Here is a 19,047-nt window from a genome sequence, read left to right as displayed (position 1 = left end):
CCCTCTCTCTCTCTCTCTCTCTCTCTCTCCCTCCTCTACCTCCCTTCCCTCCCCCCCACCCTGTTCATGCTCTCTATCAAAATAAATCAACAGACATTTAAAAAACAAAAAAGAAATTCTTCATTCACCCTCCTCTGCCTTTTGCCCTCTTGGGCTATTAGCTCAGACCCCATAGCTCCTGTGCATATCTTCATACTTGAACTTGCTAAACCAATCTGAACTCACCTGTTTATCTCTTTGCCTACCAGACTGTTAACTCCTTGGGGACAGGCCTGTGCCTTGTTCCTGCTACCTCAGTGTCAGCACCCTTGTGACACAGTTGTGTACAGTCAGTGTACACCTCCTTCTTTATCTCGTGGCTACTTAGCTCTTCAAAATGCAGCCCCCCTCAAATGCCATCCTCTAAAATATCTTTCTGTTTGGCAGAGATAGCCCTTCTCTTCTCTTGTTACTTTTTAAATCTGTGCCTCTATCAGAGCAGTTACTGCAGCATAATGCATCGGCCTTCCTACTCATTTTCCCCCGTACACTGAGATTCTCTAGCCAGCTTTTCACGTATTTTTCCCAGGGCCTTGCACATTGCCTATGTAAAACCTGTCTGTTTACTGTTCCTCTCCCCCACTGGGGTGAAGTAAGCTCTGGGGGCAGAGACCTATCTTATTCACCACTGTATTCCCAGCTCCAAGAATTGTGGTTGGCACAGAACAGGCACTTAATTAATATTTGTTACATTTAATTTATACTTAAATCTTTTTATTTAAAAACATTTTAAAGTTTATTTATTTTGAGAGAGAGCACACAAGCGAGCAAGGGAGGACAGAGAGAGAGGCAGAGAGAGAATCCCAAGCAGACCCCATGCTCGATGAGGGGCTCCACGTGGGGCTTAACTCACGGACTGTGAGTTTCCGTGACCTGAGCTGAAACCAAGAGTTGGATGCCCGATGGACTGAGTCACCCAGGCACCCCACCTTACACTTAAATCTTAACAAGCAATTGATTAAATGTTGTTTAGTGTCCACCATATGGTACCAGCCCAGAGCATGAAATCACACTTCATTGAAATTTATATTATTTATATTCTAAAGCCAGAAATCACTACATAAGGCTATTTTAGAAACATCTCTGTGAAAGAATTTAAGGAGGATAATAATTTAGCAAATTATCTATACTCTTTGTTATGATCTCACTTGGACATACTCATAATCTAAATGAATTTGGTTTGGCAAATACAGTTTAAAGGTTCCTACCTGGCTCTAATCCAGGGTTTGGTGTGCATGTCCAAACCACTTCCCCAGCTGCCATGCTTTTCTGAGGCTGGTGGCAAAAATCCCCTTTCTGGGGCCAGCTCCTCTGCGATCGCCCTGATGTGGTAGGGCTCAAATCCACAGCACCCGCCAATGTACCTGACCCCCAGCCTGTAGGCCTCTCTGGCATATTTCTGAATATCCCATCTGGTTGCAACTCTGGGCTCCAGTCCTGTAATAATGGAGTGAATTCTCTTTTTAAAAAAATTATTCAAAATAAACAGCTATAATAAGTATGTAATTTTCAAGAACTGAATTAAATAGGTTGTCAACATTCACTTCTTACTTTTTAAACATTATTAGTTAATTTGTGTTTATATGTCCAGTTTTAAATGCTGTGATAGCCACTCTTCGAGATAGTTCTGAATGATCCCTGCTCTCTGATGTCTTTACCTTGTGTAGTCCCCTCTCATACCGTGTCAGGTTGGTCTGAGAGACCAATATACCGTATCACAACACATGGTTAGTCACTTCTGAGGCTAGACTATACAAGGCATTATGGTTTCTGCCTGAATCTCTCTTGTTCTCTTTGAACAGCTCCCATGTTGTGAGAACACTCCAGCAGCACAGTGGAAAGACCAATAATCTAAGAAACTGAGGTCTCTAGTTCTTTTTAATAGAATGGCAAGAAGCAACACCTACTCCTAATAGCCAACTAAGAGAGCCTGGAACTAGATTCCCTAGCTCTCATCAGGCCCTCAGATGACTACAAACCTGACCAATAACTGAACTGTAACCTCATAAGGGATGCTGAACGAAAACTATCCAGCTAGGCTGCTCCCAAATTCATGATCCACAGAAACTCTGAAATATAATAAGTGTTGTTTAAAGGCACTAAATTTTGCAATAATTTGTTCTATGGCAATAATACGGACACTTTGCCTTTCTTCATCCATGGTTTTTCTAGATGGATTATTTTATAACACCTTACTTCTCTGAGGGTCCCTATAAAATATAGTATCTAAAAACCTTAGAATGGAGTAGGAAGCTGGCTAAACTCTGGCCCTGCTGATCTCTCTGGCTGGATTTTCAAGTAGACACACCCTACTTCCCACATATGCTCCATCTCTTTCCCTAGACTGCACGTATTCCCTCCCTGCCTCTCCTCAGTCTCTTCATTCAAAGCTGTTACACAGTAACCTAGTGGCAGTATCTTCTTGCCCCAAGACTCTAGAGTATCTGAGCAACACTCAAAACAGGGGAAAAGGATCTTGGACATAAATTGGTCTAACCTTTTAATTCTTCTGATGAGAAAATTAAAGATCTAGAACTAGGTGGTTTGGCTAAGACTACATAACTCAGCAACAGAGCTGGAATTAGAATCACTGTCTTTGCTGTTCTTACCCAGAAGGGCATCCTTTTTACCAGCCCACAGATAAAAGGTTCAGAGATCTTTTTTGCTTGCTGGTTCCATCTTTTCCTTCTATTGTGGTCTAATATCAAGAGGTTTTTGGCTGCAGGGAGAGACACTGGGGGCAAGAGATGTGATATATACTGCCTACAGTGATAAAGCTCTATGGCTGTAGATTTGGAATTTGTCAAACGTCAAGACATTGAGATAATTTATAAAACATCTGTCTTACCAAAGGGGAATTCCGGTAGATCGATGAATCCCTGCTTGTTGCAGTCAGGAGTGTGGTAGGCCAAGGGCTGGCTCATCAGGTGGGCTTTCAGCCCGGCAGCTTCCAAGCCTTCCTTCATGAGCTTCACTGTTTGTAAACTAATTGTGGGGTCAAAATGGCAGTTCACACCAACAATGGAAGCTCCTGCAAGTGGGAAGAACAACTGAGCTGTAGGGATTCACCAGATACCCGGTGGCCCCAGCCCTCTGAATCAAGGAGCTTTTATTTGAAACAGTGAATTACAACCCTCTGATTCTTGCTTCCCTGCAAACCTATCTTACCTCTGGGTGGCAATGATTATTAACAGGCAGCAAAGGCTTTCTGTGGAAAGTGTTTTGAAGAATCTGTTATAATTGAAGCATCATTTATGCATACTTGGCTGTCCATCTTTTTTCCAAAAAATCATTATTAGAGTTTTTTTTTTTTAACCACAAATTTTAGGAGTCAGCTTTGCAACTTTAAAAAAAATTTTTTTTAATGTTTTATTTATTTTTGATACAGAGAGAGACAGAACATGAGAGGGGGAGGGGCAGAGAGAGAAGGAGACACAGAACCGGAAGCAGGCTCCAGGCTCTGAGCTAGCTGTCAGCACAGAGCCTGACGCGGGGCTCGAACCCACGAACGTGAGATCTGACCTAGGCCGAAGCTGGAGGCTTAACTAATGAGCCACCCAGGTGCCCCAGCTTTTCAACTTTGACACGATACTTTAACACTCCAAGCTGCCAAATTGCACTTTTGGTTACTGTACCACTCACTTGAGGATCAATGTTCCCTTTCATCGGGCCAATTTAAAAATATCACCGACCCAGATCCTGGGAGCAGCTAAGCTGATGCCACAAGCCATGGCATCCAGTGCTCAGTGGCAAGCACCTCGGCCGTCTTCACTGGGTTGGGTCTGCAGTTTGTTCCTTCAGTCTTGTTCCAACCCTCCTTCCCATTATTCCTCTGGATCAGTTTTTTGGTTCAAGAGCACCAGTGACCTCGATCTTGGAAATCCAGCTGTTGCTCCTCTGTTCGCATCTGATGCAATGTCTAGGCAGCATCAGTCTGGTGGGCCATCCCTTCCTTCATCAACACTGCCCTTCTCTTGGCTTCTCATGCTCTCTCAGGGTTGCTCCTGCCTCGCTGGCTGCTCTCTTTGGGCGTTAGGTGCCGACCCCCTCAAGGCTGAACCTTTCAATCCCAGCGATGTCCCAGGATCCCAGTGAGCCATTTTCCCCTCTTCTCCTACACTTCCTTTCCAGTCCCAGGGCTTTCAGTATGATCTATATCCAGAACTCCAAATTTCTCTCTCTAACCCTGACCTCTCTTTTGGGTACCAGACTTAAATTTTCAGCAGTTTACTTAACATCTTCACTTGGATCTTGACTACCTTTTTGTTTCTTCTTCTACTTCTTTTTTTTGTTTTTTGTTTTTGGTTTTATTTATTTATTTGTTTGTTTGTTTGTTTTGTTTTTTTGGTTTTCTGGGATGTTCTGTTGCCAGAGTTTTTCTTTCCTTGGTTGACTTCATTACACTAATGAATTAATCATATGTTGGTTATCTATTGGATGTCTATTAGGTATAAGGGTTCTTTTAAGGGATTATAGAGAAATATTAATATAGTACATGATCCCTGACACTAAGGGTTTCATAAGGTTTCACTTAAAGAGCTTCCTAAGGTTTGCTCCATGAAAATAAGGCTCTATGATCAATTGTGGGGAAGTAACTGTTTGCTATGTCCCCTTCTTGGTGACTGCCAATATACACAAAGGCTCTGAGAAATTCTGTGTATTTTTCCAGTTTTAGTTTCTGTGCTACCTAAGTGAGTACTAAGGCTCTGAGAAATTTTTAGTAAAGAGACCTGCTTGACTTGGTTTAATACAGCACTTTCTAAATATATTTCATGACAGAACCCTAATAATGTTCTCACAGATTAGAAAATGCTGACTGAGGCTATTCCAAATGAGGGTATAAGTAGAAAGGGCTATAGTTGCTGAGAGGAAGGAGTGTTTACTTGGGGTAAGGATGGTGATGTACGGAGATGTGGAGGTAGAATTTAAGCTAACATTGGAAGATGGACTGGAGTTACTAGGTTGATATTAATTAAGAAACTGTTTTACCAGGTGCTGTGCTAGGCACAGGCCACTCAGTGCTGAGCACACAGACACAGTCTCTGCTTTCTGTGATCTTACAGTCTAGTGAGTCAGACCTTAAAGAGAGTCAGACCTTAAAGACATAAACAAATGAGATTAGTGGCAAGTGCTACAAAGGATATAAATAGGGTACAGTGATGTCAAACACTGTGGCCACCTAACTTGAATGGAATGGTGAAGGGAGAATTAGACACAGGCCAGTTAACAATGGGGGTCATGGAAGACTCTTCTGATCTTTTTGAAACAAGTTAACTTGCTTCTCTACCCCTCCACCCCCATTTTTATATTTCCAAAAAAAATTAGGATTATATAGCTTCATTCATAAATCTAAATAATTGTTATTGTTAATGACAAGTATGAAGTGACTTTCATGAAATATCAGGAGTTGGATAAAAATCGGAAATGAAACATAGCCAAACACAGTCTCTCTGTTCCCCAAGTGAGATGGACTCTTCTACGGACACCGAGGAATGCCACTCGAGGCAGCTTTGAAAACAATCTGTGACTTTTCCCTACTTGAAATGAAACCCACTATTAGGAATGGAAATTACTGAATAAGATAAATTAGTCAGTATTTCATACCAAAGTATTTTAAGTTAATTATACAATTACAAAAAGTGAGGCATATCAGAAATTTATGGAAAGGGAGAAACTCTGGCAAAGAAGGCAACTGACTTAAAAGTTATTGTTTAAAGGTCTCAACTTAGGTTTAAAATAAAACATGTTTTTCTAACGTTCCTTTTGGTTTACTGAAATTCTTCTCATTTCTAGGTATTAAACTTCGGTGTAGGTCTAATGGCCCCTTTGAAAAGGCTGGTGTGTGTGCTTTTTACTTTATTTTGCTTTTTTCTCTTTTGGACTCAATAATATTATCAATACTCCTAGGAGAGCGAATTTTTGGTTTTCCTTTTAGCAAAAGTAGTATATAGGAGTCATAGGTGGACCTACATTACATACGTAATTTTATTATTTATTTTTTGAGAGACGGATCGTGAGTGCGTGGGTGTGAATGCCAGTGTGGGGGAGGGGCAGGGGGAGAGGGAGGCCGGGGATCTGCGGCAAGCTTTGCCCTCACAGCACAGAGCCCCATGCGGGGCTCAAACCCACAAACCATGAGATCGATCGTGATTAAAGCAGAAGGCACTTAACCAACTGGGCCTTCCAGGTGTCCCTGTACGTAATTTTAAAAGACTCACTAATTGCAAACTGGTCAAAATCCATCATCACCTGCTTTAACGAGGCGCACCGCACACTGGCCGGGACTCACGCCGTGCAGATCCCCCTCTGGGCCGATGCACATGGTCGCTGCCACAGGTTTCCCAGATGCTTTCAAGGTTTCCACTGCCCACACGGCCTCTTCCACATGTTCAAAATACTGAAATAAGAACAGATTACGGTACTTTTTTATCTTGTTTATCCCCAATTAGAAAGTGTATTTTATTGCTTAATAATTATCACTAGATGAATGGTCTTCACATTTTGAATGTGATCCATTAGCATTTCTTAAATGGAATTGAAAGGTCATTACTGTGGATTACCGTCAAAAGGTTTGAAGAACACTCTATTTGATTAGCTGAATCAAATTCAGTATAGAGCTTAAATTGGAAAAAGGTGTTAAAACTAAATACTAGTAGCATGACTGGCACATGCTCCCCATGAAAGCCAAAGATAGAGAAACGGTACTAAGCCTCTGTGTCTCATCTCTGGCGGTATCTTTGTTTACCTCTGCAATCAAGAAGTCCACGTTCTTCTTTATAAAGATCTCTAACTGTTGCTGAAATACTTTTTTAACTTCAGCTTCACTCTTGCAACTAAGGTACGAAGGTGTCTGACTCACACCTCCTGCCACCAAAGCGTCCCCCTCGTCGGCCACTTGCCGGGCAATGTCACAAGCAGCTTCATTGACTTTCTGCCCCTGAAATGGGTGAATATATATGACATTTTCATGTGAAATTGAAACCAAAGTATTATTCAGATGTCCACATCTCCACTGTATGTTACAATAGAGATTTTATTCTAGAAAATGACAGGGATAGAATAGTTCAATTGCCAAGTTGAGCAATTTGTAGTAACACCACCAATAGTAGTAATGAAAACAATAAATCTAATGATAGATACATACCTAGGATAGGTATACCTAGGATAATACATACCAATGATCTGTGAGGGGTAAAAATCTTTATATAAAAGGACCTGGTATCTTCCAATGCCTAAGCTACACTTAGAAAAATACCTAGCAAATAGTGGTGATGGTGGTGGTGGTGATGGTGATTTAAGATCAACAAGAATAAAATTTAAAATGATGACAGAATTCATGACTTTTTCTCATTATGCATTTTCTTAAGTAACATAATCAGTAGGTATTTTCTAATTACCTTAGGCATTAAAAATGGACACTTGTCTTCACTAAACCCCAGTGCTGTAAGTCACACAGACTCATGGAATTTTGGAATTTCTTTTCATTTTAGGGATCAAGAAGCTGTCGCTTTGATGGCACAGTTGAATGGTTTGCTTAATATGACAAGTTTGATTACAACCGAGCCAGGAAGATTCCAGGGTCACTGCCCCCTTGTGTCATTGACCCTTCCCCTACACTGTGCCACATTAAAAGACTTTAAGGATGTAAGCATTTTAAGGATACCCTCTCAGCAATTTAGGAGCCTGAGAGAATCATTCATCATTAGCCATCCCCTTCTTTGATCTGCTTCATTAAATGCCTTTCTGTCTCCAGCTAAAACCTAAAAGAGCTGTTCACACGTATCTAATTTCTGTATTATCTAAAAACCCTGAAGAGGCTCAGCATTTTTCTCTATGAGAACTTTGTTGATGACAGGTGTGTCTACTGTGCCCTGCTAGGAATGCCATGGGTGGTTTTACTCACAGATATTTTCTCTGCAACATAGTTTCCCCTGTTCTCCAGCTTGTCTTCACTTGCATAGAAGGTGAAGGTTTGCATGACATTGGATCCAGCCCTGAGGAACTCTCGATGAAGCTGGCGGACTGGGAGATTGAGTGAGGAAAAGTATTAATGACTCTCGGTCTATAACCTGTGATGTTCTCTAAAGACTATCAGATAAACAGATGTGAGAACATCTGCTTACATTCCTGGTTGCCTGGTATTGGTGCACGCTGGGGCTAATGAGGGGTAGATCAGGGGTCTCTTGTTAAGAAGAAGATAGTAATTCTACAATGCACATGGGGTGATGGGAATAGGGAGGTCCCACAAGGGGGGAATCATATCAACATTTTTGCTGGGCAGAGAAGGTGGGGAAAGGCATTCCCTACAGAGGGAAGGGTCTGCACAGAAAGGAGGAGGCAGGAGGAGGCTTGGCATTGAGGGTGCAGCAAGTAGTCTGAAGTAGCTGGAGTTGAGGGTGTATCAGAGAAGTAGCAGGAGGGGCAGCTGGAGAGGTGGGCTGGCTGACAGAGTACAGATGGCCTGGCAGGAGGAGCCTGGGCTTCAGACCACAGGTGTGGGGAAACACCAGCAGTTTGTAAGCAATTGAATGATGTTATTAGTTCAGTGTATTTGAAAGATAATTCTGATAGTAGAGTGGAATAAGAATTGGAGCAAGGTTCCCAAGCATAGGTCTGTGGATGAATGCCAAAGGGCAAAGCTTTTACAGACTAAAGAAACTGTGGTGGGGCTTTCCCCCCATATGATCAAATAAACTCAATTTAAGGAACGATCTTTGCTTCTGGTTCCCCATTAGACACCCTGCAAGCGTTTTAAAAATAATGGCTGCTAGGGCCGGCTCCACGAATATTCTAATTTAATTGGTGTGGGGCAGGGAGGGCATAATTCTTTTTTAAGTTTCTCCAACTGATTTTTATCTTCAGTTTTGTTAAGAACCACCAAAATGCTCTATTTTGGGAAATAAAATAAAGGCTGGGACTGGGAAAATGTTCTATTTTAAATTTTTTATGAAACCGGTATTTTATTTTATTTTATTTTTGAGAGAGAGGGAGAGAGAGCACACAGGAAGGAGGGTGAGGGCAGAGAGGAGGAAGGGGCATGGAGGCTCTGAAGCGGACTCAGATGACAGCAATGACAGCAATAAGCCAGATGTGGGGCCCGAACTCAAGAACCATGAACTGGGAGATCATGACCTGAGCTGAAGTTGGATGCTCAACTGACAGAGCCACCCAGGCGCCCCTATTTTTTTTTTTTTTTTTTTTTTTTTTTAGAGAGAGTGAGAGCCAGGGAGAGGGCCAGAGAGAACCTTACGCAGGCTCCACACTCACCATGGAGCCAAGTGTGGGGCTCGACTCCATGACCCAGGGATCATGACCTGATCCGAAATCAAGAGCTGAATGCTCAACTGACTGATCCATCCAGGTCCGCTGAAATGCTCTTTTTATAAAATGATAGTGAATCTTAGCAGGTGTTTGTTTTTGTCAGGAGAATTAACTGGGCAAAGTAAGAATTCAGCAATCCTGCGTCAGCCCCTGAAACTTATTTTGACATTCCAGAGGCCTTTAAAAAGGCCTATTTTAAAGGTCTCAAAGGTCTGGGAGCTACTACATTAGAGGCTAGGAAATGATTAGGACCCTGGACTTCCTAGCCCTTTCTGGAGGAGCAGTCTCGGTGTCTTTGCATGCTAGCTACCTAGTAGAGTGCAGAGAACATAGGAAGCTCAGTTTTGTTTTTCAATGAGCAAATAAGTGAAGCAGAAAAGCTTTTGATTTTTAGAAAATGGGTTTCTAAGCCTGGAAACTCTAGTTCTGAGTGGGAACTTAAAAGCATGCCTAAATGACGAAGCTTCAAACTTGTTTTTTGTTTGTTTGTTTTAAGTTTATTTATTTATTTTGAGAGTGAGAGAATCCCAAGTAGGTTCCATGCTGTCAGTGCAAAACCCGACGGGCGGGACTCCACACACAACTTGAACCCACAAACTGTGAGATCATGACCTGAGCTGAAACCAAGAGTTGGAGACTTAACCGACTGAGCCACCCAGGAACCCCTAACAATTGTTTTAATTAGCAAAAGTAACCGGTTAACAACACTTTATACACAGTCCCCATTTATTGATCAAACACAGAGCTGCTGTGGTTGGGGTGGGGTGAAGGGCCCATAGATGAGGCTTCCTGTACACTAGGATGAAATGGCTTATAATTGGGAAGTCTACCCAGGGGGTCCTTGGGTGGATTTCCAGAGACTCCATTAAAAAGCTCTGGAACAGCGGGCATGTTGTGTATATGTATATTTTACACTGCATTTTGTACCCTTTAATTAGATTTTTCCAGAAGGCAGTGACCCAACTCCTTAATCAATATGATATTCTTCTATGCTTCTTAAAGCTGCACAGCATCTCAAAAGCATAACCCAACTTAGACTCACCTGGGGACAACTAATATGAATTCAGATTCCCTAGGCCCTTCCAGACCCAGCAAACCTTAATACTTTGCTGAATTCTATGCTTATTTCCCTGGGTATAAGAACCACAACTTTTGGCATAGACTATAGTAGGAGAATTAGTCCACTTAAATAAGGCAAAAATACTCAAAAAACAGATGGCCAAGAGATAAACATGTTGTTTCTGCACTAATAAAAGTAAAATTAATATCAGAGCAATTTCTCTGCTTGAGCTCCTCTAGTGCATAACTCTTAAAAAAATGTGACTTATTAAATTGAAGTTTGTGGGCTAAAAAAATTTTTTTAATGTTTATTTTTGAGAGAGACAGAGTGTAAGTGGGGAGGGGCAAAGAGAGAGGGAGACACAGAAGCTGAAGTAGGCTCCATGTTCTGGGCTTTCAACACGGAGCCCAATGTGTGACTCAAACTCACAAACTGCAAGATCATAACCTGAGCCAAAGTTGATACTTAACTGCCTAAGCCAACCAGGTGCCCCTCAAAGCTTATAGTTTGAACAGTCTTATTTACATGGCAGAGTTTGCTCAAAGGTAGCTTATCCTTAATATCAGTTCGGCTCAAGAACTATTTCATTCAATATAACCCAGCAAGCTGACCTTAAGAAACAAACCATAGAGGTGCCTGAGTGAGTCAGTTGGTTAAGCGTCTGACGTCTTCAGCTGAGGTCATGATCTCATAGTTTGTGAGTTTGAGCCCCGTGTTGGGCTCTGTGCTGACAGCTCAGAGCCTGGAGCCTGCTTTGGATTCTGTATGTCCCTCTCTGCCCCTCCCCTGCTCCCACTCTGTCTTTCTTTCTCTCTCATAAATAAATAAATATTAAAAAAGAAAAGGAACAAACTATAGATATTTTTAAAGTCCTCATTCTTGGATCTTAATTATTCCACTGTGTTCCTTAAAACCCTTTAATGGCAATGTTTCCCAAAGCATGGTTCACCTGCTATCATCTGAGGACAATTATAAATATGCAGTTTCCTGAACCCACTCACAGACCTAATAGATGCAAATCTCTAAGTGGAGGCTAGGACTCTATAATTTTTAATAAACTGCTGGTACAATGAAAATTTGAGGACTACTGCTGTTTTAGCTTCCCAAGCCTACTGAATTCCTCCCCTCCTCCCTCTCTCCTTCCCTCCCTCCCTTCCTTTCTTCCAGGGTAGAATACAGTATTATTTCTACATTTGTTTGGAAATACAAAAGTTGTATATATTTTCTGGGTTTAACAGTGTGACTATAGCTCTCTTACTTTAAACACTATTTCAGGATAGTGTGATTTGAACACAAAATTTCTGTACTTCTCTGGCAGAAATAGATGAATGCAACGAAGATATTAGCAGGAGAAGAAACAAAGAATTTAGTAATAGTTAACACTTGTAGTGTTTAACATGCATCAGGCACTATTATAAAGACCTAACATATACTTTATTTAATGCTCATAACCTTTGAAGTAGATATCAATGTTATGTCAGTTTTATAGGAGAGGAATCTGAGTCCCAGAGAAGCTAAGTAATTTCCCCAAGGCCACACAGCCTAGTGGCTGTCAGAATTTGATTCAATTAGTCTGAATCCAGAATCTGTATGTTTAATTGTAAAGCTGTACTGTCCCCCAGTTTATGTGCTTTGTTAGTTTCTATCCCTTATCACTGAGTTCACTTTCACAGTGTTGGCTACTAAAGGCTGTCAGCTGAGAACTTCTCTAGGAAGTACCCTAAGCCAAAGGGAGCTTCACTGCCCAAGGCTAAGCCCTCTCCTGGAAGAGGAGAGGGTTGATAGTTTGCGTGCATTGCTTGGTCTGTTGGTAAGGAGGAAACAAAGATCCAGCTCCCTGATCCCAATTTGGGACTACTGTGAAGGGCCTGTCCAACTCCAGAGTGTCCTGAACCAAAGCCTCTGTTACAACTGCATCACACTGTAATTCCTCCCTCTGCCCAATCCGGCTTCCCTCACGCTCTTAGAGGTGTTATTTCCTAAACGCACTCCTCATTAAAACTCCTGAGCACAAATCTCCACTTCGGGCCAGTGGTAATGACTACCTACCTTATCGTGGGTGACAGAGTTCCCAGCATGCTCTAGGGGTACAATTGTTGAAAAACTTTCCCCTGTGGTGAACTAGAATGAGATACCCTTGGAAGGGAATGTACTGGCAGGGGCAGTATCTCAGATGTTTGAGAGGTTCAGAGGAAGTAGTAATTATAAGGACTTTAGAGTCGGATGGCTAATGTTGGGTACCCCCAGCTTAGACAATGAAAGGCTAAGGGTGATTCATCACCAGTTAAAGGTAATGTATGAACGTCTGAAGATCTCCTGGGTAGCATATAATGAATCTCACCTCTTGTAGCTAGAGAGCAGAAAAAGCTGAAGACTGGCCCAGGACTAAATTATATAGGGAGCAGAGAGTCAGAAAGGTTGAATTCTCAACCAGGCAGGGTTTCTATTGCCAAAGTCAGGGTCTGATTAGGAAGAAATGGGACCCTGAGATTGGGATGAAGACATGAACCTTAAAAACCTAAACTCCCCCCTGAACTCGCTGGGCCTGGAGAAGTGGCCCATTTCTCCCCTTTAAAGATTAATGTTTGGGGTGCCTGAGTGGCTCAGTTGGTTAAGCGTCTGACTCTTTATTTTGGTTCAGGTCATGATTTCATGGTTTGGAAGATGGAGCCCCACATTGGGTTCTATGCTAACAGTGTGGCGCCTGCTTGAGATTCCTCCTGTCCCTCTCTCTCTGCCTCTCCCCTGCTCTCACTCTCTCTCTCTCAAAATAAATAAACATTAAAAAAAATAAAGATGAACAAATAAAGCAATAAAGATGCTTCCTACTTGCTTTAGGTTGTTGCAGAAGCCTTATAAGAAGCATTATCTCCCCCACATTCCATCCCAACCCCCTCTTTGCATCTCCCCGTACAAGATCTGTGCCAAAAGAGTAAAGTGAGAATATGGAACCTAGGTGTGGGTGCAGGGCAGGTAGATAGTTGAATTTAAACAGGATGGGGCTGGTATATAATGCATTTAACTAGCTGGCAAACGTACAGCAGGGGAGGGCTCATCTGCCAGACAGTGAGCAATGCCGCATCATGGAACTTAAAGTAGGTAAGGAGGGACGATGAACATGTGGGGAGAGAATGGATGATAAATGTTAACATGGAAGAGATGAAGGACCGAGAATCTTGGTGAAGTTGAGGAGAGGGAGAATTAGAGTCGGCAGAAAAGATAGAAAGAAGGTTGTGGTTACAAAGTGGGGTCCTTGTAATAGAGATTTCAGAAGTAGAAGCTAGGGGTGATGGCAAGGTCTAGGAGTGCATTGCTGAGGTGGAGGGTGGAGGAAAAGTTCAACTGGAGATGAGGAGGAGATCAAGGCACTAAGAGGAAGAGTTCTGGACAGATCATCTGCGTGGACACTGAAGTCACCCCAAAAGGTGAGGGAGGGAAAGGCAGAAAGGAAGACAGTGAGCCAGGTTCTAGACTCACCTAGAGTGAGGGGCAAGAACCAAGAGGCAAATACAGGTAAGAGCAACAGGGAGGGTCACTGTGATCATCCCACACATGAATCTGTACTTACATACCTAGTGCAGTGTCCAGCCGGCAGTAATAAATGTTGGAAAATTTGCCATGAGTGTCTGTGTGTGATGGCATGCTCCAAGACCAGTCAATGCTGCAACCTTTTATGAGAACTTAGAATAGAGCTATGTGCACCAACCTGCTTCTGGGTGCTCCACCGCAGCCTCGGGGGTCCAGGGGCCTGCCTTCACATAGCCCCTCTTCTCCAGTGCAAAGACAAACCCTCCGTCTCCAATCACAACTTCTCCAGAATTCAGACGTTCTAGGATGCCCTAAAATTATAGATGGGGGGAAGGAAGGGAGTTACTTGAGTTTTAAGACAATTTTCTATTTTTGGTACTTTTGTTCTCATATTCTTGAGAAGTGTGATATCTTTAGATTCTCAGAAAGTACATGAGTTTATAAATTTGTGACTATAAGGCAAACAACCTTATGCTTGTGCTTGTATGATGACAATATGTGTATGCATGTGCTGGGGGTGAGGGTCTTTCAGAACACAGTAAAAGTTTTGAAGAACATGGTGGGAGAATGTTATCTCTGAGGAAATAGCTACAGAAGGATTAAATGAAAATATTTTATTGTAAAGCCTCAAATGAATACTTAAGCACACATTCTTAAAATGGTGAAAGTTAGTTTTATTCTGTTTAACAATCCCTACAGTTGGCCTGGCCCCATCTGTCTCTCTGTCAATCCCTGGGGACCTGTCAGCCAGGCAGGGGAGGGAACTGTGACACCCAAGGGTCTAGTACATTGCCTGCTCCCTCCAGCCCCAACCATAGTCTCGCAGCCGACTGCCTGTTCCTCCACCCATCTATCCATCCACACCACCCCCCTCCCTTTCCCCCTCCCCAAACTAGACCAAGGCTGACAGTCTGGAGTGGAACACTCATCCCAGCTAGGAAAGGGATATGCTTGTCATTAACCAGGTGCCGAAGTTGCTGGGTTTTGGTTTTTAAATCTTTTTAACAGCCCTTACTAAATATCTTAAAGCTTCTGTGCCCATTTTTTTCGAGGCTTGAATGGTACATTTTGGTGGGATCGCAGAAACCAAACTGCGGGTGCAAACTTACCATGGCGCACCCAACGCGTGAGCCCTGGGGCTGCGGCGGGACCCGCAAGTGCGCCCCAAAACCCGGCAGGTAGGCGGCCCCGGGACCCCGCTGCACGCTTCGAGGTGCTGGCAGGAAACGGTCTGGGAGCTGCGGCCGTGCGCCTCCCTGGCTTGCCCACGCAGGGCGCCGAGGGGCGGGCCTGGCGGCGCGGGCACTGACGCGGGGTCGGGGGCTGGGGGCGGGGAGTCACCGGGAGCCCCCTAGGCCCCCCGCTGTGGAGGAGAAAAGTCGTGCCTGTGGATCTGGGGGCCGCACCTCTGGGGGAGTGCTCCGGTGTTGGGCGCGGGACTCAGAAAACGTTGGGAGTTTTGGAGCTCTGGGGGTGTCCTGGAGTCCCAGGTCCCGTAGACCTGGGGCACGCTCTGGATATGGGCAGGGGTGTTGGGGGCAGTCCAGAGGCACCTTGGGGTCCTGCCCGAGGAATTCTGAGAGCACCCTCTGGTCACACCGGGGCTCCGGGGACCCCTCTGCCTTTCCTGACCTTGGGGCGCGGGGCCGGTGGGTCGAGGCTCAGAGCCACCGCTGGGATGGAGGGCGCCTTGGGTCCCCTGGAGACTCACCCTCTTGGCCTTTTTGCCCCCAACGGGTGCCATTTTCGGGGTGTCCGGTGGATAGTAGGCACGGATGCGGACAGACGATGAGAGCTTTACCCCGTGCGAAGCCGGGAGCTGCCCCCACCGCCGCAGCCGGGCTTTTTATATCCTGTTCTGGGCGCGGGGTGGGTTTCCCCAGCCTTGGCGCGTCCAACGCGGGCCTTGCGCGGGGAACACGCCCCCCAGCTTTTTGATTGAGGCCCGCGGCTCGCTGGGAACTTGCCCTGTGGAGGAGAGGATCGAGATTGTTCTCTCAAACAGGTGAACAAACAGACAAGTAAAGTAAGAAAATAACGAGGTTGCCGCTCTCTCAGGTTTCCACCCTACCTATGCACAGTCCCTCCTCCCCTCACTCCCTCTTCCTCACACCGAGGGGTTCTGACCCTGATTTTATCTCTCTTTTGTCTGGGATCTTGCACCATTACCTACTTAAGTCACCAGAGGAGGCCCCTAAGAATTCGATGCATGCACAAATATTTGTCAAAGGCCAGGATACAAGGTTATTGAATGAGGAGGTGATGCCCTGGGAAGAACTTGTCTGAGGTGTTATCTGGGTGAAATGTATCCAGGGGTTAGGTAACGGAATACAAATAGAGCATTTACAGAACGTCTAATACTAACTCTGAACTACGGGGTAGGATCAAAATGAACTTCTGACGTTATATCCAAACGTGCCATGCAGTTTCTAATAACAGTAATTTTCTAGTAAGAATATCTTTGCAATACATAATCAGGACAGACTTTTAACAACTTTATATGTTAGTGGAAATATACTTTGGACATTTCAAAATCAGTTCAAAAACTGTGTGTAAGGACATATAGGCATTAGAAGACCTGGAAAGAAATAGAAATGTTAACAGTAGTTATCTGATGATGGTGGAATTAGGGCTTGCTTTTATTTTATTCATTATGTTTTGCTGTATTTTCTAAAATGTCTTTACAATGAGAACACATAGATTTTAAAATAACAAAAACATTACTTTAACAAATACAACACGACAGTAAATATCATGGAGAACAGAGTTAAAAATCCTGAAACAGAGTTCAGAACCTTTTACCCAAATAAAAGCACATAAGGAAATTTTGTATGTGGAACAGTAACTTTCATTTCAACAAATGCAAAGAAGGAAATTATTGTGGCAAATGATAAGTTAATAGAAATTTAATTTTTAAAATGATGTGCCCTCGAGGTGCAATTGAGAAAGTAGAAAAGTCCTTTTTCTTGTGAAAATTGTCGAGTTTAAAATGGGAAAAAATGTAAGGCTGATGGGTGCATATACTGTAATTTAAATAATCGAATGCTTCAGTGGCCCTGCAAGAATGAGGAATGAAGGAATGTGATCCTTCCCAGTGTTTAGATTTTCGACCATAAAAGCATTGGGCTAAGAAGCTAATAGTTTAGTAAATGAATTAACTACTTAGAGTTTTACCCTGATGAGTATGGGAGAAATGAACAGGTTCAGAGTGAGTCTGGCCATGACTGCAGGGAGTAGCTGTCGTGGCAGGTACCAGGCGCTAGAGGGCGGTATCAATTCCTCAATTTCACACCGTTCCAAATTTAGCAAAATTTAGGAGAGATTTTAAACCATTAGCATTTAATTTAAAAATTAATTATGAAATTTTAGTAGATAATGGAGATACATTGCAAAATTTTAAAGTCTTTCCCCAGCTGCTGTTCCCAGCACAAGTCCTTCCTGGAGGTAACCACTATTCCCTATTCTTCCTGAGGAACTCTATGGATATTTCAGTATGTACATGTACAGCTGAGGATTTGTATTTAAATGTAGGACATTTTAGTTATTTAAATTGTCCACCTCTCCTTTTTCCAAAATGATTTATGGGCAGTTGTTGAAATATTTTTGTTTTATCCACAGCTTCTCAATTTGTTATCCTACTTCCCCTCCCAATTAGGGCCTTAAAAAAGAATTCATTCACCTATTATTTCCACAATAGATAACAATACCCACAGTTCACAGGGTGTTTACTGTGTGCCAGGCCCTACATTCAATCTTTTACATACAGAATATTATTTACTCCTCACAACTCTGGGAGGTGGGCACCCCCACTTTGCATTCAAGAACCATGAAGTTAGGAAGTAGAGCGGTTATCAGTGTGACTTCTAAAGTTCCTTTGCCCCATTCCACAGGACTAAGTCCGCTTGGTTAGCACCTGGGGAGTGAGTTCTGTAATTGTTCTTGGGAGGCTGCCCATGTCCTCTCTTCCCTGCTAGAACAATGAGATGACGAAGGTCATAATACTGAAGTCTTCACCTTTTACAGAGCTCATTTGGGGTTAAAAATAAATCCTGAAGGGAAGAAGGAGAGTTAGAGTTGAAGATCCACCTTCCTCAGTTTTATAACTTCCAAAGAGAGGCTGTCTTTCTGTCTCCCCTGATGCTTTGCTTTACTTATACCCCATTTATTCATTTAATAAACCTTTAAATGTTTCCTTTGTACAGTGTTTCAAGCACCATGCTTGCTGCTGGAGGTACAGGGTATCTCCTTTTTTTTTCCAAGTGAAGAATAGAAACCACCTCATGTAAGACTTAAAATGTCCCCTTTATCAATATCCTTATCAACGTCAGGAATCGTCATTTTCCATTCAATTGGGATTATCTTTAAAATGAAACTGGCTTTTCATACAGCTTTTTAAAATAAAAATGTTGCATTTAGCTTTAAACCTTTGAAGATGTGTCATGTTTTAACACCATGTAGACCAGTGTTTACAAACTGGTGATACGGAAATGCCGCCAACCTCTGTGTTTCCTTTGGCAAGGCCAGCGTTTTTAGAAAATGGAAACTTCTTTATAAGAGCCTTCCTGTTTGCCAGTCCACCCCACGTCCAGGTGTCCTGTGGTCTTCTTGTTCACATAGTGACCTTATCTGGAAGGCATTTGCATTTTCAACTCCTGCTGTGAATAGAGGGTACACTTGGGGTTATTAAAGACATGTAAGATATCCTTTGGTTTGGACACTCCCAAATAGCCACCAAATTGAAGATTTTATTTTCAGTTATATTTTTCCATTGCTAGTAACCCCAGCAATGTTCTGTTGCCGCTGCCCAGGATCAAAATAAAGGGGTGATGGTGGTGATAGTGGGCTTTTCATCTACAACCCTCTTCCCCAGTGCACAGACTTTCCTCACTTTATTTTTGCTGGTAATACTTCATTCTCTCTGTCCATGGACCTGGCCACACACAACACCAGGCATACCAAATCCCCTCACACAATTATCCCCTTTTTAAGAGCCTTGGTTTATTCATATGTAAAATTCAAGTTGAAACTAGGTGACTTCACTTTTTGTTTTTGTTTTTGTTTTGCAGTTGGCTTGGCATAAACTTGACTTGGCATAAACC

At 43.0% G+C, this 19,047-nt stretch overlaps 1 protein-coding gene across 3 annotated transcripts in view; it reads right to left on the bottom strand.

The window, feature by feature from the left end:
- Positions 1–15,775, bottom strand: part of BHMT (betaine--homocysteine S-methyltransferase) — a 16,994-nt gene extending 1,219 nt beyond the window's left edge. Inside the window, exons 1-7 of one of the 3 annotated variants that reach the window (XM_029941352.1) lie at positions 15,660–15,775; positions 14,127–14,259; positions 7,943–8,061; positions 6,785–6,976; positions 6,289–6,436; positions 2,888–3,070; positions 1,404–1,476 (exon numbers count right to left, since the gene is read on the bottom strand). In XM_029941352.1, the coding sequence (XP_029797212.1) occupies positions 1,404–1,476; positions 2,888–3,070; positions 6,289–6,436; positions 6,785–6,976; positions 7,943–8,061; positions 14,127–14,259; positions 15,660–15,692 (881 nt within the window). In that variant the 5' untranslated portion in view covers positions 15,693–15,775. Of the gene's footprint in view, positions 1–1,247; positions 1,477–2,887; positions 3,071–6,288; positions 6,437–6,784; positions 6,977–7,942; positions 8,062–14,126; positions 14,260–15,057; positions 15,164–15,659 lie in introns of those variants that run through there. The other 2 variants (XM_029941350.1, XM_029941351.1) reach the window with 2 other exon arrangements.
- Positions 15,776–19,047: the final 3,272 nt, after the last annotated feature.

This window comes from Suricata suricatta, chromosome 6 (genome assembly GCF_006229205.1).
Source record: "Suricata suricatta isolate VVHF042 chromosome 6, meerkat_22Aug2017_6uvM2_HiC, whole genome shotgun sequence".
Classification (NCBI taxonomy): domain Eukaryota; kingdom Metazoa; phylum Chordata; class Mammalia; order Carnivora; family Herpestidae; genus Suricata; species Suricata suricatta.
The sequence above is the reverse complement of the archived record's forward strand: the minus strand, read 5'-3'. Positions and strand labels throughout refer to the sequence as shown.